This window comes from Phodopus roborovskii, unplaced genomic scaffold (genome assembly GCF_943737965.1).
Source record: "Phodopus roborovskii unplaced genomic scaffold, PHOROB, whole genome shotgun sequence".
Taxonomy (NCBI): Eukaryota; Metazoa; Chordata; class Mammalia; order Rodentia; family Cricetidae; genus Phodopus; species Phodopus roborovskii.
Window position 1 is genome coordinate 11,643,412 of NW_026126480.1, and position 25,275 is coordinate 11,668,686.

Here is a 25,275-nt window from a genome sequence, read left to right on the forward strand (position 1 = left end):
GAGACTGGCTTACAATTTTTGTTGTGTCTTTAACTGGGTCATCATTAATAATACTGGTTTCAAAAAGGAGTTTGAATGCATGTATTCCTTTTCTATTTCATGGACCAGTATGTGAAGCATTGGTTTACATTTTCTTTAAACATCTGCAAATTTTCAGTAGTGAACTCACTGGGGAACTGGGCTTTTTTAGTTGGGAGATATTTTGTTACTGCTTCAATCTCAATTGTTTGTTATAGATTTCTTTAAATGGCTCATGTCATCCATGTCTACATAGGTCATATAAGCTTTTAAGGCATATTCTAATGATTTTCACAATTTCATTGCTATCTATGTTGCTGTCAACTATATTCTGATTTTTTTTTTTTTTAATTCCTATCTTGTTCTCTAGCCTGTTCTTATTTCCTTCCATTTCCTTTGGGATTTGGTTTGTTCTTGTTTCTCCAAGACCTTCGCCTTGTGAGCAGCTATATTTAAACTTACTTTTCAATACTCAGACTCAAAAACCACCTAATACCTCACTACCAGGCAATTAGAGAAACTCAAAATATTCCGCGACAGACAACACCAGGGTATCAGGTCCAGGGATTTTATTTGAGACAGTCTCACCACGTATCCCTGGCTGACCTGTAACATTCTAGGTGGACTCGGCTGATCTCAACCATAGCCATTTTAGGACCCCTGTCTCCATTGTGCTGGAATTTCAGACATGCACCACCACATCCAGCTTTATAATGACTATTCTATTTAATAACAGAGAATGTGGTCAGCAAGGGCAGGTATACTCTATTAAAAAGTCAGTGTGACAGTAAGGCTAGTGGCTTGCCCTGTGGTCTCCACTGTGGAGACAAGGCTTGGGCACAGTCCAGTTACTAAGAGTAGAGACAAAAGCAGTTAGTGAAAGAGCTCTTCGAAGGCTGAGTAAATCAGAGATCTCAAATCTCCTTCCATTCCTTGAAGTTCAAAAGCAAAAGGCGTTGTCTCTGAGATAGATATAAAGTATTACAAATATTAAATAAGTATTAACAGCAGAAATTTGAAAACAATGACCTTTCCCCTCTCTAGTGGTTCTTTCTTCTTGAAGAGATTGAAGTCCACCGAGGCAGGTGAAAAGCTGAAAAAGAGGAGGATGTGATAGGTTCCCAGGTTTCCAGAAGGAAAGGGCTCTGCAGATCCAGAGGGTCAGAAGCTGCCCAGCAGCATCCCAATAGGCTGCTATGAACAACCATTCCATACTCGAGTGTGGCAACAGCCAACTCTCAGGAGGTGCTGTGTCTCACAAAGTGCTACTCGTGAAGCTAGAGCCTGAAGAGCATTTCTAGTTTGTGTGATTGACAACTATCTACAATGAAGGTAGCAGCAGAGCACAGATTGGCTGGGCTGGTAACTGCTTCTTCAATACATCTCAACTGCTTGAACTGGCTTGAGTCAAGGGGAAAACTGTAATAGATCACTGCAGTCCAGTGTCTACTTGGGTTTATTTGAATGTTTACTGGGATTACAAATGTAATCCCAGGTACTCTGGGGGCCAAACTCAGGCTCTTATGCTTACATGGCAAGCACTGTATTAAATGAGCCACCTTCTCAGCCCTGCATTATTACTTTTACAAGAGGGAGTGAGGAAGGGGCAGGTTAGAAGCTCAAGGAACCTGGATTTACTGAAGGCTTACAGGAAAGGCTTCAACATCTGCCCAGTCTTGTCTCACACTCTCCACTGGGTAGTGCTAGACAGGACAACATTCCCAGTACTCTCTAGGTGCTTTCTTATAAAGTGAATATAGTTTTGGGTACTAGACTTAGTTAGAATTATATTCCTGAAAGTGCCCAGGTCTCTGACCAGGTTTGGAAAATACTTAAAAGCCATCTGTGTGGCAATTTTTAACTCTGTGTCTCAGCATCCTCACAGGTAAAGTGAGGATAACAGTATCTGCCACTTGGACTGCTGCGCACACCACTGAGCCAATGTGTAGTAAGTTCCCAGAGCACAAAGCCAGCGCTGAGTGTGTCTGCTATCACTAGAGCTCAGAGGCCTCCAGGGCCGGGACAGAGCAGCCTAGAAGGGACACCACAGGTAGGCAAGCACTTGCTGTGCTGTTCCTTCTTTCAAGACGAGGACTCCACATTTTCACATCTTCTTTCATTTATTGAAAAAAATTTTAGAAAATGGCAGTTAATAATGGGCACAAACAAATCAACAGGAACATACTAGTGGAAAACAATATAAAACTAAAAATGCCACTGGCTTCTTTAATTGGTTAACAGCACAAACTGTAATAGGCAGGTCTATTTTAAACAAATTAAAAAGCTATTTTGTATTTTTTTTAAAAATAATTCTCCCCAAGTCATATCTATATACACACCCACAAAAATGGTGTGTAAAGGAAAGCTGTCGTACATAAGAAGTTGTATCCTGGATTGAAGGAAACAGCTGCTGAAGCAGGGAGTAACACAAAGTCAGCAACAGTTAATGATACCCACTCCCCAAGACTAGGCCTGGCTCTACAGTCCAGGATGGCTCAACTCAATCCCCCTTCCTCAGCCTTCCAAGAGCTGGGACTGTAGGTGAACACCATGTCCATGCCCAGCAAGGTTAGCAGTTCCTAAGAACTAAGCATTCAAACGCCGCATGGCACAAAGCTATACTAAATAAAGTACTATTAAGTACAAAGGTAAAAGTATGCTAGGCTTTTACAAAAATGTTTCTTAAGGAAAACAACAACAACAAAAACTCACTCAGCAGACCATGGAGGCTACAGCTAGCCGTCAAAGATACAACTTTGCATATCTGTGCTAGAAAATCTAGGAAATTCTATTTAACCAGAGTGGACTAAATGGCATTTTTTTTTTTTTTTTTTTTTAACATTTCATACTTGACAAAGTTTAAGCTTTCTGTTTCTTCCCTACCCACCAGTAACTCATACGATCCAGAAGAAAAAGAGATTTTAGAATTGGCTATTTTATTTTTCTTTCTGTGGCGAGACTGTCATGGAGCCTGGAGATTTCAGGTTCATATGCATCCATGACCAGTGTCCCACTGTGATCAAAGAACTTAGCAATGGACTTGGTGAACTCAGCTTCCCGCTGCTGCTTTGTCCTTCCACTGATGAAGGTCAACTTCAGGGTGTATTTGTCATCAAACCTAAGCATCAGGACAAAGAGAACAAATCAAAAACCAAATAGACTAGAAAACTGAAGCGATCTTAGGGAGAGGAAGACAGTGATGAATACCTAACAGAAGAGAGGGCTATTTAAGGGGGAGGAAGGGAACCAGCAGAAGGGTAGCAGAGATGAGGGAGTAGGACCAATGAGAGCATACAAATGAAAATATTCCCCCTCCCCCACCAAATGCACCACTTTATATGCTAACTTTAAAAATCAACATACCTCACCAAGTGTTTTTGCAAGATGGGGATAAGCTTGGCACTGCTGATATAGGGGCTATCCCCTAACCTCACCCCAGAGAGACAAAAAGATAGACCCTACTCCCAGGCTTCCTAACTGCCTAATTATTATACTAATTATTCCCAAATAAGATACTAATTCTGATGCTTTCCTAGATATGCTGATATATACCTTCCCAGGTATAATTACTGAACCCTAACGAAGATGAGAACATGCTATCCAAGAAGAGTATTCCATGTGGAGGGACTAGAAAGTATGATGACCCCAAGGACATGCCTAGGATGTCTAAACAGAAAAAGAACAAGATGAACAAAATGAAAGAGTACTGGTTGAAAGAGATGTGTGTTTGCACACGGATATGTAACTCACAAACCACACACATACAGACTGCTAAGGTGTCCTTAGGAATTTAGTCTTTTTCCTAAATAGATCTCACACACAGGACTAAGTTGATGTGATTTATGTTTGTACAAGATTACTTGCTTTACTTGCTCTGTAGGCAATGACTATAAGCAGGGAGAGAAGCTTCAGGGATCCACCATATGTGAGGAGTTGGTTACTGTGGAGCTGGCAAATAGTCACACCAGATTCATCTGAAATGAGCTGACAGAGTAGAGGAACTCTGGAGTCCAAATGATCTGGACTTGTTAGGAAAGAAACTGTCATGGGGGGGATGGGGAGGGGGACTGGGAAGAGTGGGCTGTTTAATGGGGAAAGGAGTTGAGTTTTAGACATGTTAACTTTGAGATGCCCATTATGATCCAGTATCAGACAGAAAGCAGGATATAGCTACAGTTCAGATAAAGGTCTAGGATAAAAAACGTAGATTCAGAGATCTTTATATAGGCAACATTTAAAATCTTGAAAAAGTTACATAAAGATTTCTCAAGTGTAAAGTAGTTCTAGGAATAAGCCCTAATTTCACTTTCGATTTAGATAAAGGGAAAAAAAGAAAGGAAGGAAGGAAGGAGATGAAGGAAAAGACATCGATGTAATTAGAAACTTAGAAGAGCTCATTAGGAAAAAAAACAGAACAAACAAACAAAAAAACAGGCAGGAAACTAACCAAATGGTCCGATGCTGTTAACAAGCTAAACTAAGAGCTGCACCAAGGGATAATGGAGAAGGAAGTAGACAGCAGTGACAGACAACTGAGAAGAAAGTATGAGGGATAAGGGGGGAGGGACGATGACTATTTTTAAGGCTAGGAGAAATGACAACCTGCTTCTTCTGTCAGAAGGAGTGACCTGATAGGAAGGGACAGAAAGGAGCATGCAGATGGAGGGGCGGGAGCCTCTGACCACCTCTGCCTTCTCAGCACAGACAGCAGCAAAGACAAGAGGCGATACACAGGAGATTTGCAGATAGGCAGAGAAGTAGCTAGGATCCTCCAAAGGGATTTAAGAAGAAGAGGAAGAAGATGAGGAAGAGGAGGAGGAAGAGGAGAAGGAAGAAGAGGAAGAGGAGGAGGAGGAAGAAGAGGAAAAGGAGAAAGAGGAAGAGGAGGAAGAAGAGGAAAAGGAGGAAGAGGAGGAGGAAGAAGAGGAAGAGGAGGAAGAAGAGGAAAAGGAGGAAGAGAAGGAGGAGGAAGAGGAGGAGGAAGAAGAGGAAAAGGAGAAAGAAGAGGAAGAGGAGGAAGAGGAAAAGGAGGAAGAGGAGAAAGAAGAGGAAGAGGATAAAGAAGAGGAAGAGGAGGAAGAAGAGGAAAAGGAGGAAGAGGAGGAAGAAGAGGAGGAAGAAGAGGAGGAAGAGGAAGAGGAGGAAGAAGAGGAAGAGAAGGAGGAGGAGAAAGAGGAGGAAGAGGAGGAGGAAGAAGAGGAGGAAAAGGAAGAGGAAAGGAAGAGGAAGAGGAGGAGGAGGAGGAAGAAGAAGAAGAAAAAGAAGAAGAAGAAAGGCAACAAAGAGGTGGTTTGCTCCATGAACTGAGGCAGAACGGCCAGGAAAGTAGCAACTAATGATCAGAGAGTGGGATGGATGCTCAGAATAGAAATTATTAAAGTAGTAATGATAATGGCCACAGAAATACATGCTGAACACACAGTAAAACAAGATCATTGAAAGACAGTGAGTAAAACAGACCACAATTCTGCAATAATCATCTACCCAAACATATAAATCACAAGATTCAAAAAAGGACATATATTAGAGTATATCAAAAGCCAAGTTATCACTAGGAAGAGAGTTCTGCAATGAAGTACAGAAGTGGCCAAATGTGAAGTACAATTCAAAGTGGGTATGCTGGAGGAGACTGAGGATGAGCAAGAAGTAGCAAATGGAGAAGGGGGAATCTAGCTCCACATCGCCATGAGGGTAACAAGAACTACATGACAAACATCAGCCACCACTCTTTCAGTATACAGAGGAAATGGGTCTTCCAATCACAGGCAGGTTGCACTCCAGGAGGAAAACCGGAAATGTTCAGATGGAGAAGCTATGGAGGATTATGTAGATGGTCAATAACAACTGGGCTGCAAATGAAGAGGTCATGGCTACTTAACAGTCATTCACACAATTCTTTTCATTTATTTTTATTTCTTATGTATGAGTGTTCTGTCTGCATGTATGTCTGTGTATTACTTGTGTGTCTGGTGCCCATGGAGAGCAAATAAAAGCAACTAGAATCCTTGCAGCTGGCTTATGAGCTACTATGTGGGTGCTGGAGATTAAAAGAGCAGCTGGCTCTTTTAACCAGCAAGCCATCTCTTTAGCTCCAACACAAAGATTTTTTGACACACTTATACTGTCTCAGACTTTAGGTGAGGTCTGAGGACACAGAAATAAATGACATAGTCCCTATCTGTGCTTGGGAACAGTGAATTGTAAAAAGGAGTTTTACACTGTGGAGAATGGTATTGTGGGATTTACAGTTTACCAACAGACAAGCAAATTTTATTATAGTTCCATGTGACCATGGACAACACTAGCAAGCAAAAATGTCCTTGGAACACCTAATTTAGACTAACATATAGCAGGAAAGTCTTCAGAGATAGGGCAAACAATTTACCTTGGAAACAGAAAACTAATCAAGTCAGAAAATTCAGTTTAAAGGGAGCCACTGGGCCTCTCTAGAGAAGAAGATAAATGGCAAATCCCACAATGCTGTTAGATTCTGAGAGGGTTATGAAGAAGGATGGAGATGCCACTGGGGGCCGAAGAAGAAAATCCCACCTGCTGGACAAGTTTATACTATATACGAACTACAGAAGAACAACTCAAAGAAGACTTTTACACCTGAGTTAAAGCCTGTGCAAAGTCTGAGTATGGCAACTGACCATCTATGAAACTTTCACTGCCATGTCAGAGTACATGACCAGTGGCTGCAGAGGACAGCAGAATCAGTCACTGTTATACTACTAACCCACTGTGAAGGGAGAGGATGACAGCAAGAAGCACCCATGTGTCTTTCGCTACCAATAATACGGCAGCTGACAGAAACTGGTAAGGAATGTGGAAAGTCAATACTTTTACACACTTCTAGTGGGATTTAAAATGATGCATACACTTAGGAAAACAGTCAATTCACCAAACAAGGTAACCAAATGATCCAAGAATTCCTTTTCAATTGAAATATGTTAACAAAATAAAGTATATCTGTGCAATGGAATGCAAACACAAAAAGGATTGAAGTGCTGAAATATGCTACAACAGAGATAAACTCTGAAAACATGCTATGTTGTGAAACAGTATCTCCTGGACATGGCAGGGCCATTGTACTCATGGACTCACAGCAGCTGTGGCTGCCCCTTCAAGATCTGTACAAGATCAAGCCAGTCAAGATTCCAGCATAGATGGAGAGCTCATGAGGTCCCACGGCTAGCTGAGAGTAATAGGCTGTAATGCTTGCTAGGGGAGACAGTCTGTTGTTTTCAGGGGTGTGGCACCATAGGTTGTCCATGCTGCAGTGGGTAACCCTACTAGCAGGCAGCACTAGTTGGACTCAGTGGATTACTAATATGAAATCGAGAAATGGACATGCAGAGGTGTCTGGGAGAAGTTGGGGAGTGGATAAAAAGTGAATATGATCAAAATATATACCTATATGAAATTCTCAAAAAACAAATAAAATTTTAAAAGTCTGAAAATAGAATAAAAGAAAAACATTATGCTAAGTGAAAGAAGACATTATCCTTCCATTCACTTGAAATGGCAATAAAGAGACATTTATACAGGAGAGCAGAAGGGTTACAAGAAATGGTGGAAATAGGAGATAACCACTGAAGAAGGCACAGGGTTTTATTCTGAGGTGAAGGAAATATTTTTATGACTGTGGTAACAGGTACAACTATAAATACACTAGGGGTCACTTTATGTGGGTGAATGGGATGGTACGTGAATTTTCTCTCAATAAGGCTATTAAGCAAATCACACATATATACACACAACACCAACAACAACAAAAATAAAACAAGTTGGATGAAAATAATGAAATCAGTGTTGTTGGATTCTAGAATTATGCAACTCTGTTTCAGCAGCATGGTGAGAAGTACAGGCTTCTCTTCCAGTTGAGGCCAAAAAAACAGGTAGGGGCCCTGCCAGGAGAAAGCAGAACTCAGTTATGACATCAGAATGAAAATCTGTTCCTCTTCCTCAGAAGCTACTCCACAAATTGCCAGAAAGGGGTTGGTGCTGATGTTACTCACCTTCAGTGTGAGTAATTATGATGTGATGGCCTGGATATGACAGAAAGTATACTATGTATTTTTAATGACTAAAACCTTGAAATATGTGTGCAACTTGAGCTAGGATTCATACCCTACCATTCTGAATTCAATCAATTTAACCTTTAGGCCCATGTTCTTACCTGTAAATATGTGTTCTAAGGTTTAAATGAGGTAATAGATTTAGCATAATACCTGCAGTGGTTTGAATGAGAATGCCCTCACAGGCACATATATTTGAAGTTGGTCCCCAGCTGGTGGCACTATTTGGAGAGGTTTAAGAGGTGAGGTCTTGTTGGATAAATTATGTGGCTAGGGATGGGCTCTGAGGGTTTAAAGACGTGCACCATTTCTAGATGGCTCTCTCTGCTTTGTGCTTGTAACTCAAGACATGAGCCGTGAGCCATCAGTTTGGTCCTCCAGCCACCATGCATGCCTGTTGTGATGGTACCACAAGTCCAAGTAAAGCTTTCCTTCTGGAAGTTGCCTTGATCATGGTGTTTTATCAAAGCAACAGAAAGGTAATGAATACCTAATACAGTAAATGCTGAATGTGGATTAATTATAACTGACATTTCATCTTCCTAAGAACTCTATGAAGTTATTTTTTTTTTTTTTTTAACCTCACTAAACTTCATTACATAATTTGCCAAAAGCCATGAATTAGAAACAAAGTCACTGGAACAGGGTCCCAGTTCCAGACACTAATGAACACCTGTGTGTGCCACCAGAGGAAAGAAACACTGGACTATGGGGAGTGGCACAGAGCACCACTCCAGGGACTCTTGAACACATTCAGAATGAAGACAGAAGACACAGAGATAAATGGAGGCTCCTTAAAGATAATTAACCTCACACCTTTGATCTTTAAAAAAGATTTATTTTATGTGTGTATGTGTACAAGATGCATGTAGGAGACCAAAGAGACCAGAAGAGGATGTTGGATCCCCTGGAACTCAAGTGACAACTAGTGTGAGCCACCGAACCCAGGTCCTCTGTAAGAGCAGTAAATACTCTTAACCACTGAACCATTCCTCCCACCCAACCTCTGACCTTTGTTAACTGGCCACAAGGAAAAAGACAATCACTCCTCAGTCTCCAGCGCTAGGAGAAGCCTACACTCTCATTCATCTCCCCATTTTACATAACTAGCACTATGATCAGCACAGAAGAAACACAGACGAGTACGCTGAGAATCATGACAACATCCCAGGGCAAACCAATGCCAGGTGTTAATAATCTCTAAGAACCCAGGATGGCCATTACCTTTTGAGGCTGGAGGACAGTTGCCAAATATCATCAGGATCCATTCCTGTGGGATCTTTTCTGTGGGCCACAAGAAAGATGCTCTTCTCTTTATATGAGGTGTAAATGGTCAGAATTCCCATCATCACAAAATAGGTTCAATAATGTTAAGGGAAAAATATACAAATATGCAAACACAACAAAAGTAACAACATATGACACATAAGAGCCACAAAAATTTTCTTGACAGTCTTAAATAAGTTTTATCTTACTACTAAAGCACCAAAAATTTAGTTATTTCCTTTTAAACCTTGTATTTATGTACCAGAGAAAACAAGGCTTTCTCTGGTTAGTTCTCTAGACACCTCAAAAAAGAGACAAAAGGTACTGGACAAACAGACTTTCTCATCTTTTACACTGAAGGACAACAGGACTAAGAATGTCCTGTTTCATAGCTTCTCAAGACTTCATTATCACTTGTGCTTATTTCTCTATCTCAAAGTGCATCAGAAGGCCAGGAGGTAGGGGTGCACACCTTTAATCTCAGCACTTGGGAGGCAGAGAAGCTGATCTCAGTGAGCTCAAGGCTACTCTGATCTACAGAGGGAGTTCCAGGACAATCAGGACTGTTACACAGAAAAATCTCGTCTTGAAAAACAAAACAAGACAAAACAAAATGCATCAGAGGCTAGAGAGATGGTTCAGCAATTCAGAGCACTGGCTGCTCTTGCAGGGAACCAGGATTTAAATCCCATCACCCATATGGCAGCTCACATCATTCTATAGCCCCAGGTCCAGATCTGACATTCTTTTCTGGTTTCCTTGGGCACCAGATATGCTTGTGGTACAGCATAACACCCACATATGTAAAATAAAAATAAATAAATTATATCCTCCATTTGACTATATTCAACCAATGTCAAAGTGACTTCAGATTTAGTCACCAATCATGCCTGATGTACATGCAGATACATTATTACATGTCTGCCAGTGTTAACTTTATATTCAACTACTAAAGTGGTGTGTGAAGTGTCATTTAAATTTTATGAGCTAGAAAGGCAGAAAGTATGGTATGAAGGATAAGGTGGTATCCTCATCTCTAAATGAGGAGAATACTGAACTTTTAGAATTGTCAAGCACGGTGGTGCACACCTATAATTCCCACACTTGAAAGGCTGAGTCAGGACAACTGCGAGTTTAAGGTTAATCTACTGAGATCCAGTCTCAAACAAACAGAAATAGAATTGTCATGGGGTTTCTATATATAGCCACGTAGCACACAGTAGTTGTTTATAGTGGTAGTCACTAGCACTATATATAAAACATGAACTTAGGATCGTGCTTTGCTTTAAACAAATATAACTGGAGTATTGTCAAAGTAGTCCTTTTGGAGACTGTGTAGTAAAGTTGCTGTTATTGTCTTGAGAATGGTTTCTAGAACTTATAGTGTATTCTTTTAGATTGCTTTTATAGTGAAAATTTCAAACTAGAATAATTAATCTCAAACTAGGATAATTAATCTGATTATTGAAGACTCAATTGTTGCCAAGTCCAGGAACTATTTGTATAATATTAATTTTAATCAGGTGCTTTATTAAGATGGTCTGCTGACAGCCTCTGAAGTGGATTGATTTTATTTTTAAAATTATGTGTATATGTATGTGTCCATGTAGGGTATGTGTACATGAGTGTGGGTACCTGCGGAAGCCAGAAGAGTGTGTCAGGACCTCTGGAGCTGGAGTTACAGATAATTGTGACCCACCTGACATGGGTTCTTGGAATCACACTCTAGTCTACTGCAGGTACAGCAAGTCCTCTGAACGACTGCACTATCTCTACAGCTTTGTGAAGGTAGTCTGTAAGAGGTAATTTTTTTAGTTAGTGGTAGAGTTCTACATACTAATGTGGATATGTATCTATAATTTTTAAAATTTTGCATTTATTTATTTATTTGGGGAAATGTGTATGCACAAAAGTATGTCAAGGCACAGATGTGGAAATGAAAGGAAAACTTGCAGGGGTCAGTTCTCTCACTCTGGGTTCTAGAAACTGAACTAGTATCGTCAACCTTGATGATACAGCAAAAGCCTTCACCTGAAGTGGCATCTCAATGGACAAAAAAAAAAAAAAAAAAATCCATTATATACTTTTTAAGTTATAAAGTTTAAGTTATATATACAAAAAAACTAAGGGACAGGAGATGGGAATGGAGGACAACAGAGAAATCATCCTATGAATAAAAGTAAACTCTGTAATTAAAACTATAATAAAAGCTCTTTGCATTGAGTATCTTAGAAATACTCACAGAAATAATGTGTTTATCATAAAAAGGAGAGACAAAATTCTCAACTTACAAAAGGATTTTTGTTAACTATGAATTAAATATGCATTTAATAGATCACACTTGTAAGTACTATAGATTAATTAGCCTAGACTACCTTGGGTGCACTTATCACACTTACATCAGCCAGTCAATTGACCTACTGTGTAATAACAGTGTGAATATCTGATCTAACTATTGAGTACTATATTGATAATGAAAAATAGGATGTTTGTTTGGGTATTTTTCAGTCTAATGCTCTCCCAAATGAGCTATTTTGGTGGCTATTGTTTGTGTTGGGAAGGAGCAGTCTGCTGACCCCACCCCCTGATGATGGGCAAATGCTCATGGCCATGTCTTCTCTACCTCATGACTTACCTGGCTGCTCAGGGGATTCAGTTATTCTTAGGCAATAATTGTATCAAAAGAACAACATTGGTGCCATGATCCAGATCAGGCCCTCGAGGACTCGGTGGCTGTCTGCTGGCAGACCAGCAGTCCACTTCCATCCACCCAACACTGGAAATACCATCCCACACCGGCTTCAATTAGGTAAGGTACTCTTTTTTTTAAATTGTAACTTGTTTCCTTAGGGCCGGGTGAATGAAATACTGCCCTCCCTGGGAGGTGTATCTGATTCCAGCTTTGAGCCTTTCTGCTCTCAGACTGCTGAGTCCTCTGGCTTCTGTGGGCCCTGGCAACGTTTTTCGGGCTGATGAGCTCTGAATAACGCTCTGCCATTCTTGCTTATCATGTGGCCACACTCTTGAATTGACGAGTTCCAAGACTGATTGGTTATTTCTCACTTCACTCATGGGGAATAAGCCAATCAAGGAAATACCCTCCTCTACTCCACTGGGATACCTAATAGAAAATTTAAAACCCTTTCACTTAATGCCACTTGTTAAGGCACCCAGACTTATTTACCAATGTACTGAAAAGTCGTCTAGATAACCCCTAGAAAATAAGTCAAATTGGCCAAAATTACTGCCAGCGAACAGGTAGATGGAAGGAGTTTTTTCTACCTCTCTACTAAACAATCTCTTTCCCTAAACTTGTTTCTGCTCTCTTCCCACCACAATACAACTCTCCTGCCCGAGGTAGCTGCAGCCTGTCTCAGGGCGGGAACCTCCCTCCACTTAAAAGTGTTCTGTTTTGCTAGGCATCTTATACTCCTGTTCAAATGTCTCACTCTCGTTTGTCCTCTCTGCTGCTCTTCTACTTTGTTTTTTCTCTGTGCAGATACGAGTGGCTCACAGTGGGCTGGGCTGAGGCAGCATCTGCTCAAGCTGCCAGCTGTTGGGAATGTGTTTATGGCAGCTGCCATCTTGACCATGTGGCCTAGCCTTAACCCCCCCCCCCCAATGGTTCTTCCCTCTGCTACACCAGCCACCTAGGCAGAGGGAGTCTAGCCAGCCTCTGCCGTCAACAGAACCTGTAATTCATTTACCTTTTGCCTTTTATTCTTTGTCTCTAATTTCTTTTTTCACTGACTTTGTTACACATAGCTTCATACTCTGGTTCTTCTCATTTTTACCCAGTCCTGTTTAATATATCTGTACATGTGATTTAAATTTAATTTTATATGTAAATGTAAGCTAATTCTATACAACTTAAATTCAACTGTACTAAGTCTCAAATATTTCTAAATTGTTATGTGTCTTTAAATGATGGAAACATTTAAGGTTATAAAGGTCTATTTCAAACTAATAAAATATTTATGCCACCTAATCCTTCCTGTAAGCTGATTATAAAGGTTAAGCTTCTATTATCAAAGGAAGTTTTTCTCTACCTCTTTGTCCTTTACAGGTATAAGTCTAACCTCCAGTCAGGCTGGAGGGCTCTGAGTAAAACATCCCTCCTCAGTCTCTCAGATTGGATCCAGTTTTCCAGACAGATTAATTAATTACAGGGATAAACCTTCACCTAGTCACCTATGTGTTTAAGGCAAGTAACTAAAGACAAATTTTGTATACTAAGGTATACTAAACAGTCAGACAGCCCTCAAATGCTCAGAGATCTAGAGAATATGGCATTTAAAAATGTTTCATTAAAAAGCTTTTATAACAGAGAGACAAGCCAGCTGCTGGCACCACCCATTTCCTCCAAGAAGACTGGTGGACACTGAACAAACTCCACCCACAAAAGTGGCAATGCTAGCCAATGAGAAATCCTGCCTTTCATCTCAACTGCTACAAAGGGCTCTAAGGACCATGGACAAGAGGGCAGTGGAATTGACTTTCTCCACATTGCTTGGGCCAATGGTAGATAAGTCTTCCAAAAGCTCCCAATCCACAGGTCTCATGTCATCAGCAGAAGGCAGATGTCCTTAAGGCCTCTAACCTCAATAACTGTGGAGGACCTGGGGGTGGCTGTGCATGCTGCCAGCTAATAAGTCCCTGTTACTCTCTAATCATTCAGGTAAAATTTTATCCTTCTCAAAAAATCTGATGCTTTTGTCAGCTTAAAGCAGCAGCCAAGGTTCCAATTGTAACAAAACAGATTTCAGAAATGGATATTTTAAGGTTGCTACTGTTTATACTTTTAACATTAATCAATAAAGTTTTAATAAGCTACTAATCCAATTCTGAAAGAGTACTAAACACCATACTATGCCACTATACGATCATAACTGTAACTATAAGCTCACAATTAAGGTGCTTTACATTGTGCTAAAGATCTGTCAGTTGTATGTGTTAATTCTTTCAGCCAAATCATTTCTAACATGAGTATGCTGCTAATGTGTCTTAATATTTATGTTTTCACAAACTCAAAGGATTCTTTTAAGTTCCAGGGAGCCGAATTGGACCCACCCAAACAAGTCAGATTCACTCCAAATAAATATTCAACCTTTCCCTGTCCCAGGACTCCCTTCCCTCACCTCAGGAACCCCTCCCTCATCTTACAATTCTCCCCTCAAGTACCAGGACCTAAGGAAAAAAAAAACTTTTTTTCTAAACTTAACCTTGTCCTCTGCTCTGCTAGCATCTTGCCAGGTCTAAAAAAGACACCAGAGTTCCATACTGTCAGGACTGCAATGAGGCAACCAGCTACCAGGATGTGGCAGCACTCCAGCTTTCTCATTCCCCCAAAGACGATCAATGCCCCCAAGTCAGCAGGAAGCAGTCTTGAGAACTCAATGTCCTTATTCCCTAACCAGCCATGCCCAACCCCCACCTTGTTAAGAACTATAAGAGGTAGAAATGTTGGGAATCAGCAGTCTGCTGACCCCGCCCCCTGATGATGAGCAGGATGCTCATGGCCATGTCTTCTCTATGTCATGACTTACCTGGCTGCTCAAGCTTTACCTGGCTGCCAGGGGACTCAGTTATATGCAATTTTCCCTTTTAAAGCAAGCATGCCAAGAGCCTCTCTTGCTCCTTCTTTCTCTCTTGCTCTGGCTCTTGCTCTCTCTTTCTCTCTCTCTCTCCTCTCTCTCCACTGCTTTCGGCTGACCACTACCTATCCCCCTTTCTGTCCCCTCTATCAATAAAGTCCACATGGGCGCTGAGTCTTGTGTTTGTGTTTCATAGGCAATAGCTGCAGCAAAAGAACAAGAGTTTGGATATTTTTCATGGCCATTATAAAGTAGAGAAATCTTAAGTTGACCTCTTTGAATTTGGGAACTGTCTATACTATGTAACAAATATAAGAATCTCCCATCTGATTTTTTTCCTTTTTCATTTGTGTGTGGTATAAGAATATATATATATACACACACATATATATATATATATATATACACACACATACATATATATATATTCATATGTGTGCACTTGTATGTATGGATATACAGATACATGCATGTGTGTATGGAAGCCAGGTGTCAACTCTTATGTGTCTTCCTCTGTCACTCTCCACCTAATTTTTTGAGGCAGGGTCTCTCACTGAACCAACCTGAAGCTCACTGATTCAAGAGCTGGTTGGCCAGATTGCCCTGGGATCCCCGTCCTCATCTCCTCAGCACTGGGATTACAAGCCTGTGCTGCTGTGTCCAGCTTTTAAGTGAGTAACCGGGGTCCAAGCTTAGGTCTTTGTGCTTCTATAGCAAATATATTACCAACTGTACTATCTCTTTTTCCAACTTTTCAATGATATAAGGTTTTATCAGGTAGCCCTAGCTGGTGTGAAACTCATGACCATCCTACTTCACCCTGGGAGCCAGAATTATAAGTATATGCTACCACTCAAGTGTCCCACTCACTCTGACAATTCTGAATGGGTATTGATTACATATTTTCCTCTTAGTACAAGGTTACAAACCCGTATTGTGTAGCCCAGAAGGAGTCCTCAATCTCACTGAAACACAGCCAAATCTATACCTCATGCTCAGGACCTCTCCAGCCAGCTCATCTTCAAAAAAAAAAAAAAAAAAAAAAAAAAAAAAAAAAGGAAACAAATTCAAACTTCTAAAATCCAAAGCTTTTCTAATAATAGCCTGGAATAAATGGCTTAAAGCAACCCAGTCTAATAGGAAAAATCCATGAGTTAAAAGAGCTGGGTCTCAATATCATCATGCACTTTTGCTTTAGTTCTCCTATTAGCTAATAACTAAGAATACTAAAGCTAAAATAACCTTATTAAATACAGAATACCAATGATAGAGCATAAATTCAAAGGTACAACTTTTAATGTTAATTCTAACATCAGCAAGCCCTAAAATCAAAGCTTTTATAGGAAGCAAGGATGATTTAACAGCAGATATTTTTGAATTATTAAAAAGCAAACCTGAGCATAAAAACAAAGGATATGATATAACGCACAAAGCCAAAACTGGCTTGGACTCTGGAAAGGGGTGCATGTAATCCCAAATCAAAGCCACTATGGCAAAGAAGCAGGAGATGGTACAGATGGTGAGGCGACCGTCAATTAGACCAAAGTTTTCCACATACTTGTATTTTTCCAGGAGTACCTAGTGAGAAGCAGGATATAAGTTAACAACGATGCATCCTGGCTGTGGCTTGCTTTTATAGATCCCTACTTAATCATTCTATGAACGGCAGGAATAAACAATGTTCTCAACCAGTATCTTACCTCTAAACAAAGAAGCCCGAACCGTCTTTAAAGGATCCCAGATACAAAGTTGGTTTGTTTTGTTGTTTGTTTTGTTTTTTCCCTGGAAACAAGTTTCTTTGTGTAGCCCTGGCTATCCTGGAACTAGATCAGTAGACCAGGCTGGTCTCAAACTCACAAAGAACCACCTGCCTCTGCCTCCCAAGTGTGCCCCGCAATATTTTATAGCACATAGGACACACTAACATTTCCTTTTCTTTTTGCAAAGAAACTCTATAAATGAATGTTCTACCTCCCCAAGTTTCTGTGCTCTAAGCTAACTAATCTCAAAACAATGAGCTACCAGTTTTCTTGACACCCTAACATTCATGTTAAAACACACCTCCTATTTATTCTGTGATAATTTTAGAAGCCCTTTTCTGGTTCAGTTTCTAACTTTGAGATCTACAAGAAGATGTGTCTATGAACTACAAACACACCCCTGTCCACCCTCAAAAAATGTACCTTTTTGGCGGAATCATCCAAAGAGTTTTTCACAGCTGATCCATCCCACTTATCAATTTTTACAGGCTTATCATCAATCTTCCACTGCAAAACAAATAGAAAAATTGTGCATCAAAATCTTACAAAGTAGAACGAGCTTCTTTCGTCAGCTCCCTGAGTGCGTGAACATCCATCCATTAGTGTCTTGTCTTGGACACTACAATTAGGTGGGTTCTCATAAGGATAGTGCAAGTTTCCATGCAGAAAAAAATCCTACAGCCTAGGACCAGAAAGCATGCATATGCTATGTCATACCCCCATTTTACCATAGATGAGTGTAGAAACAAGCTGTTTTTGATTACCCTAACACCCTGTAAGCACAAAAGCCAGCAAATACAGATATAGGAATTTAAAGACACTAACAGAGAGGGGAGGTCCTTTAACATTGTTGTCTTCAAACAACTTGAATATTTTACTACCATGTTGTAACTTTAAGACAGCAAATACCGTATAATCTGTTGAAAACATCAAAATTTTCTATTATAAACCAAGTGTCCTAGTTTGTTTTCTGTTACTATGATAAAATACTATGACCAACAGCAACTTGGAGAGGAAACCAGGAACAGAATGTAGCTTGGAGACACTATTTGCTTAGTATACATCGTGTGTGCTGGGTTTGAGATGTTTAAGCTCTACAGTTATATTTTACCTCTGACTCCAGACATCTCTAACTTATACTAAGGAAATGACAGAAACTGATATTCAGAAGCTAAACTGATCACTTGAGTTTAAGTATCTGTCTTCCATCAATTTCCATCTACACATTTAGCAAGAGTAACAAGTGCCAAAATAAAAGGGAAAATGTTAGTTTGGGAAGAAAATGATGTGTATCTTGAGAATGAAGTTGCTTAATTTAGATGTAATTCAAAAACCCATGGTATTACTGAGACAAGATTATAGCTCTTAGCAACACGCTGAACCTTCAATTTCAGTCTTTTTTTAAGAGCCAAAAAATACTGTAATAGAAATTACTGGTGTAAGAATGCTTATTAGTGGTTGTATTTATGAGCTAGTTGGAGGTCAGAAATTACCATGTGTCAATTAAATTATGAACATGTACATTAGTGGCAATTCCAGAGAAGCTGATTAAAAAATTTCTCCCCACTGCCTTCTCTGTGGTTCCAAACTATACATACAGAAGTCTGGCTCCATAGCTCAGAAAGCCTATACTACTACAGTTCTGTGGGCACAGCTTCAGTTCATGGGATCTATGGCTTAAATATTCTACAACTGATGCCAATACACCTGAGCTCTAAGGCTGAAAATGGTTCACACTGAAACTTCTGCAATTAAGAGGTAAGATGGGAAGCCTGGGGCTGTAGTTCAACTGGTACAGGGCTTGCTTGGCATGCAGGAAGCCTATGTTCAGTCCCTAGCACATTAACCAGTGCCTGCCCATAATCCCAGCATTTGGGAGGTGCAGGCTAGCTATTACAAGTTCAAGGTCATCCTTAGGTATATAGGAGCTGGAGGCTAGCCTAAAATACATGAGACCCTGCCTGAAAACAACAAATTTAGGTTCGTACCTTCAGTCCCAGTGCTCCAGAAGGCATAGGGACACAAATCTCCTTGAGTTCAAGGCCAGGTTAGAATTCCAGACCAACCAGCACTACACAGTGAGACTGTCTCAAAAAAACATAAACACAAAACAACCACCCCAAGAAATAGAAAGATGTGAGTCCTTATTCTATGGAGGTGGCAGAACATGCATTTAAAAACTACATGCAACCAGTTTGGAAATCACAACTACATTACAAATGTCTTTCTTGAGTCCTTGTGGGAATGTAAAGTGGCATCCCCAATGTGCAATACAGTTTTGATAATTCCTCAAAGTTGAATGCAGTGCCAAGCTGTCAGAATACAGGCCAGTGTGAAGCAATTTCTGAGAGTTTGTAAGAAAACAAGACATGAGTCTGTGACCTCAGTTTCTTCAGAACACGGAACTGTTTTTAGAATGTTTTCATGCTCCTCCCAGGTGTAGCAGATAGAAGTGAGATGACTTTAGCTGTGCTGGTCATATGAATCTATGGAAAAAGATGTTTATTGCCACCTAGGGTGGTCCTAGTCGTTGGATACTTTACCCAGGTGACTTTTCTTAACCCTCAGGGTATAAATTGTCTATGTTCTGACTAAAGTTGGCTATTTCATGAGACTTTAGTGCACCTCATTTTTAGGTCCCATTCCTCCAAATTCACATTGCCAACTAGAGTGGCAAACACCAAAGGAACCTGTAATCCTAGCACTCAGCAGACTGAGGCAAGGCAGTGACCAGTTCCAGGCCAGCCTGGGCTACAGAGACCACATTTCAAAAATTAGTCAATTAAAATATCAACAGTTACCATATGACCTAGCCATTCCACTCCCAGGTACATAATATCCACCCAGTTGACAAATATATTTATAGCAGGTATCACAGAGCCAAAAGGTGCACGACTCAAACATTAACTGACAAATGGAAAAACAAAATGTGACGTAGCAGTATCCGTCAGAGGAAGTGATTCAGTGGGTAGAGCACTGGTCGCACGAGGGTGAAGACTGATTTGGAACCAATAGGCCACATGACCCTGTGAAAAACGATGCAGCTGTGAATGTTTTAAATACCTATGCACCTGTGGTGAGGAGGGAGCTGGAAAAAGGTGAGGACTGGTACATAAGCCTTCCTGTTATTTGCATGACATAGGACTCTAAGTTACTTCTCCAGCACCATGTCTGCTTGCACATTGCCGTGTCCCATAATAATGATAATGGACTGAACCTCTGACCTGTAAGTGAGCCACCCCAGTTAAATGTTTTCCTTTACAAAAGTTTTCCATAGTCATGGTGTCTCTTCAAAGCAATGAAAAGTCCTAAGACATACGTATAATTTCATTTATGTAAAATGTTCAAAACAGACAAATCCAGACAGAAACTGGTTTTGTGAGGGTTGGAGCCTTAGCTTAGTGGCATAGTTTTGCTTAGAATGCATGAGACTCTCTGTTTGGGCTTCCTCACTGAAAAAAATTTTCTGTGGTGGCCTAGAGTTAAGAAGAGGGACTAGGGTATGACTGCTAATGGGTATGGAGCTTTTAGCGGGGGGAACCTATAAAAATTTTCTGAAATTGCCTACTAGTGACCCTCTGACCTTATAGTAAAAACCATGGACAGTATAATCTAAGTATTATATATGCATTTCATTTTAAAACTTACTTTCATAACGTACAGGTAACAAAGAGTTACCAGGCCTCAATACTACAAAATCTTGTTCTGACCTGGGAAGTACAGAAATCTATCGTTTTAAATTAAAAACCAAGGGAATCTGATACTGACAATTTTCACATCATGTACTAAAAATATTTATCCAAGGAAATCAAAATCCAGAGAGGTCTTGTGCATTCACAAACTGTTATCAGCTCCACTTCACAGGTGCAGAAACTGAGTCACAAAGAGAGCTGTTAACTGGCCCATGAATACACATCTGGGGAGTGCCAGAATTCAAAGCTAGGGGCTGTCAAAGCTGGCCCCAGGGCTATGTATGTTCTCATTAACCAAGATATAGAAGTTGTCTTCTAAGGTTAGGCTGAGAATCCAACCATGAGACAGACTCAGGTTATGAGATTTTAAAGGTTTGGATAACAGTTTACAAAAATAAAAAATTAACATGTCAATTCTTAACATACCAAACAAATTGGGAAATAGCTATACTTTATAGCTGCTACACAGAACAAAAAGCAATGATAGATGTGGGCCAAACCAACTAACGAAGTCTCTTCCAGAGGGAAGATCAGAGTGCAACCTTATTTTTATCAGGAAACAGGTGCCGTTTTGTTCTTAAAGTCCATTTCAGAGGAGCAGAAACCTACATCCGTGGAGAGAAATGGAGAAGCACATTCATATACCTTGACTGAATTTCTTCATGGCAAGTGAAATGACAGGTATGGAAATAAAAACCTTCCTCCCCCAAAGGAAGGAAAAAAGCAAGAAGAGAAACCAAATCGAAGAGAGTAAATGAAAGGCACTGTCCTGATGTGAACACGCCCCATGCTCTCACTTCCTCAGAACAAATCCTGTTTGTGTAGGACTGTTCCACTCAGGACAAGCCCCAGATTCTCCACCTCAGCAGTCAGTGTTTCTCAGACACTTCGAACAGCATCCTCTACAGCTCTTCCTAAGACCGAGGGGCATTTTTCTAGGCTTAATTCAGGGCTGTGAGCACTGGCTCTTCAATAATCTGTGTGGAGCAACCCTCACAGGAAACTGGAAAAATACAAATCAGTAAAACTAAGTCACCTCCCAGATGTGCCAGGTGCTTCTGGAATTTAGAAAGGGAACAAGTCAATTTAAGCAGAAAGGCAGCTTTCCAGGACAAAGAGTATTAAACAGCTCTTGACTATTTTCCCTCTTCTGTCTCTCATTTCTTGCCAGTCAGGGGCATGAACATCTGTTTCTCATTTCTTCCAAGTTGCTGAACATGCCTATAACCTCACCATTAGGCAGGCTGATGCAGTAAGACCCTAAATTTCAAGACCAATGTGTATTACACAGTGTCACCATATTTTCACAAACCAAATAATCTTCCAATGTTCCTCTATGAGGACATGAGGACATTTTACCCCTTTCTGATACCCCAGTTGGGGATTTCATCATCTCACCATCCAGTTTTTACCCAGGCCTTTAAAATGAACTTTACCTGTATTGTAACAAGCCTATAATGAGAATACCTACAATATTTATTGTGGCAAAGAAATTCAAGTTCAGTAATGAAAAATCATCCAAGGTTTTTAGTATGCTACACTAGAACTCAAACTTACCCTTCTTCTATGAAATCCTACACAGTAGTCTATGGCCTTATTATATGTCTAATTCTGTGCATTATGTGAATAATTTTCCTAAAGTCACTTTACATAGTCTCAAAAGCCTTTACATCCCACTCCCACTTAAGTGACACCTCTCCAGTCTAACTCTACCATCACTGACTTTACTTAGAGACCCTCCTAGTAAGCCTACTAAGAGATGTCCATCACCATCATATTCTGTCCATCTTTCCTCAAGAAAGACTTGAGGACCAGAAAGATGGTCAAGCCTCCAAGGATCCCAGGGTCACACACAGTAGGAGAGAACCGATTCTCAAAAGTTGTTCTCTGACCTCCACACCAATGCCGAAACACACACACACACACACACACCAAAATACATCAAATGCAATAAATAACTTTCTTACTTGATAAGTTCTTCTCATTCTCAAAAGCATGTCTGAACTCTACTCAGACATAGAGCCTTTCATCCCAGGACTCTCCCTCGTAATGATCAGTTCTCAAGAACCATTCTCTCATTTGAATTTCTGCAAAAAGCACCTTTGAAATATGCCATGTGTTTCCTTAAATACACTTATTGTGAATACTCCACTTCCTCTTTGGCTAGTCTGAGTACTCTAATAACAGGAACTTGACATTTCCCTTCATCACTACACAGTATACTTTACATTGCAGAGGTTGATAGATTGTCTTGATTCTGCACCCAAGCCCTGTCATAGAGTTACCAGAGACTCTCAACATTTCAGAAGAAAAATGAGAAAGGTACTAAGGTTAAGTAACTTGACAGTCTTCATACTTTTTTCTAGTAGGAGAGATACTTAAAGCCAAATTATCCTAACACAATGATGCCAAATACTACAGTCAGCTCTCTATAACAATATCGCACGGGCAAGAAACAATCATGTATAGACAGTATTCAAAAAACAAAACAAAACAAACAAACAAAAAAAAACCCCTTTGTATTGTCCTGATTCACAGCATTTACTTTGCAGTAAATATTCTAAATAATCTAAAGGTGATTTAAAGTATACTGGGGGCCATGTAGCTTATACACAAATATCATACCATTTTACTAATGATCTGAGCATCGCTGGATACCAAAAACCTGCAGTGAATCCTGAAACTAGGCCTTCACAGACAACAAGAACACTGTGTTTAGTAATCTCTGCCTTGCCAGAATGTCCATGTTTATGATTGCTGGTGATAATCCAAGCAGGAGAGACAAAAGTCACCCGGGGAAGGCTCAGCACAAGCTCTGAGATGCACACCAATAGAAAGGGTGAATTTTTAACAGAGAGTGCCAACCAAGTCCCACAACATATTCCTATTTCTTAAGTATTAAGACTGTGAGAGTAGTCAGAAGACAGAGGCAGGAGGTTCAGAGGCCAGCTTAGCTACACAGCAAGACCCTATCTCAATTTGAACCTAATGACCCCCAAAAAAACAAAAGAACTGGAGGTGTGGCTCAGCAGTAGAGGATTTGCTTACTATGTAAGAAGATATGCAAATCCTTGGTTGGAAGCTCCCAACATGATCAGCTATTCATTTCTTGAGCACTAGTTATCTGTTTGGCACAGAGGAATCAGAAAACTTTGAGATTAAAATGTTTCAAGAAAAAAATGGTTTAGTATTAAAGCACGACATACCACATCAGCCAGGGACAAGAACACTGGAAGCAGGCCGTAAGACATATCCAGGCTAAATCCTTCATTTTGCAGATGTAACAGACATGGGAAGAACAGGCCACACGGCTAGAAACAGATAATACTAGACCTGTTTTTCACATAACTGTTTCTTCCAAGATGCTGTGCAAAAGGCAAGAAGGTCAATCCAGGAGCACCCCCCCTTCCTTTAAGCCCTTATGGATCAAGATGTAGTATTTCTCTAATAATTGGGTAGGCAGAGTGGAAAAGCAGCTAGCTGGTAAAGACAGCAGGGGTAAAGAGAAGGCAGGGGATGCAAAAGGGAACGCTTAAGGCTTCCTGTCAGCCCAGCAAGTGAAGTCAACAAACGAATATTTCACTATTTGAAGTATCATGAAAAAAAAAAATCGCCTAAAAACTTCAGTGAGTAAAAGGCCAGGGAGCTCTTTGGACTCGATAGCAACTCGCGAGGGCGACGGTGGAAGTTTGGGGAACACCGACTTCGAGCAGTTTTCAGTCTTGTTGAAATGGGCACTTTCAAGATTGGCCCTCAAAGCACAGCAGAAACACATCATTACAGTGAAATATAGACATAACTATGAGAAGCTGCAGTGGCCGGTGTTAGGGACCAGCACACTTGCGAAGAAGTGACCTAAAGAGAAGACTTGGCTTCGAATGTGTAAAGAGAACAGACTACAAGCGTGCGTTGGTGGACTACAGAGGAGCGCTCCTCAAGAAGCCGCAGAAAAGGGGGGCGGGGATGGGACGGCCGGCTCATCACCTCCTGGGCATCCCCAGGGCTCTAGACTGTCCCCAGGACCCAGATCCTCACCTTATCCAACAAACCACTGCGGCTGCTGCTTGTCCCGCAGCTGAGGCCGCCGCCAGCCCCACTACTGCCTCCACCACCGCCGCTCCTCCCGCCTTGCGACGCCGCCGCCGCCATCTTGTCTCCCTCCGTGTCTCCCTCCCCTACGACTTGTCCAAAGGTGATTGGCTAAACCTGCCCACGTGATATGATACGCAGAGCCCATCGGGATCCGTAGTTCGGTGTGCTGACAAGGGCTGAAAGTGGCCGCAGGGCTTGACGGGACTTGTAGTTAGAATCTGCGGTCGCCGGTTGCCGCCTTCGTTGCTAGCCGCAGCGGCGCGGTTACTAAGGAGTGGGTGGGGAAGGCTGTGGCAAGCGCCACCGTGGAGCAACTCCGAGATTCCCGTGAGGTTCGCAGGCGTGCATCCCGCCTGTCTGGGACAACGCCTCCGCGGACTGTTCGGAGGCGGAAGCGACGCCGGAGGCAGGTGTGGCTAGAAACTTAGTTTGCTTGAGTTAAGAGTTTTCCCAGCCCCAAAGGTAGTCTCCTAAGATGTGAAGAAGAGCTAGCTTTTCACCCTTTTCTATTCCTGTTGTTAAAAGTATTAGTTCTAGTATTCTCTCCAAAGGAACTATCATCTTGCTGTTAGTAGTTTTTCGTGTAGAACTGTCATTTATTGAGTGCATACTGCCTGCCAGGCAGTGCCCTAGATGCACTTAACATCCATTCATCCTGTGTTCAGTCTCAAAATAATGCTGTCTTGACAAGGAAATGAACTTACCAGAAGGCAGAGAACATGGGTCAGAACACAGTTGAAGCCAAGTTTTTAGTTTGTTTTTTTTTTGTTTG

General features: G+C 40.9%; 1 protein-coding gene across 1 annotated transcript; it reads right to left on the reverse strand.

Annotated features, from left to right (window-relative positions):
- Positions 1-2,119: 2,119 nt before the first annotated feature.
- Spcs2 (signal peptidase complex subunit 2) lies at positions 2,120-24,612 on the reverse strand. Its single transcript, XM_051192347.1, has 5 exons — positions 24,447-24,612; positions 17,143-17,226; positions 16,377-16,537; positions 9,324-9,458; positions 2,120-3,136 (listed from the first exon to the last, which is right to left on the reverse strand). The coding sequence occupies exons 1-5, from the start codon at positions 24,558-24,560 to the stop codon at positions 2,950-2,952; spliced, it is 681 nt and encodes a 226-aa protein (XP_051048304.1). The 5' UTR covers positions 24,561-24,612; the 3' UTR covers positions 2,120-2,949.
- Positions 24,613-25,275: the final 663 nt, after the last annotated feature.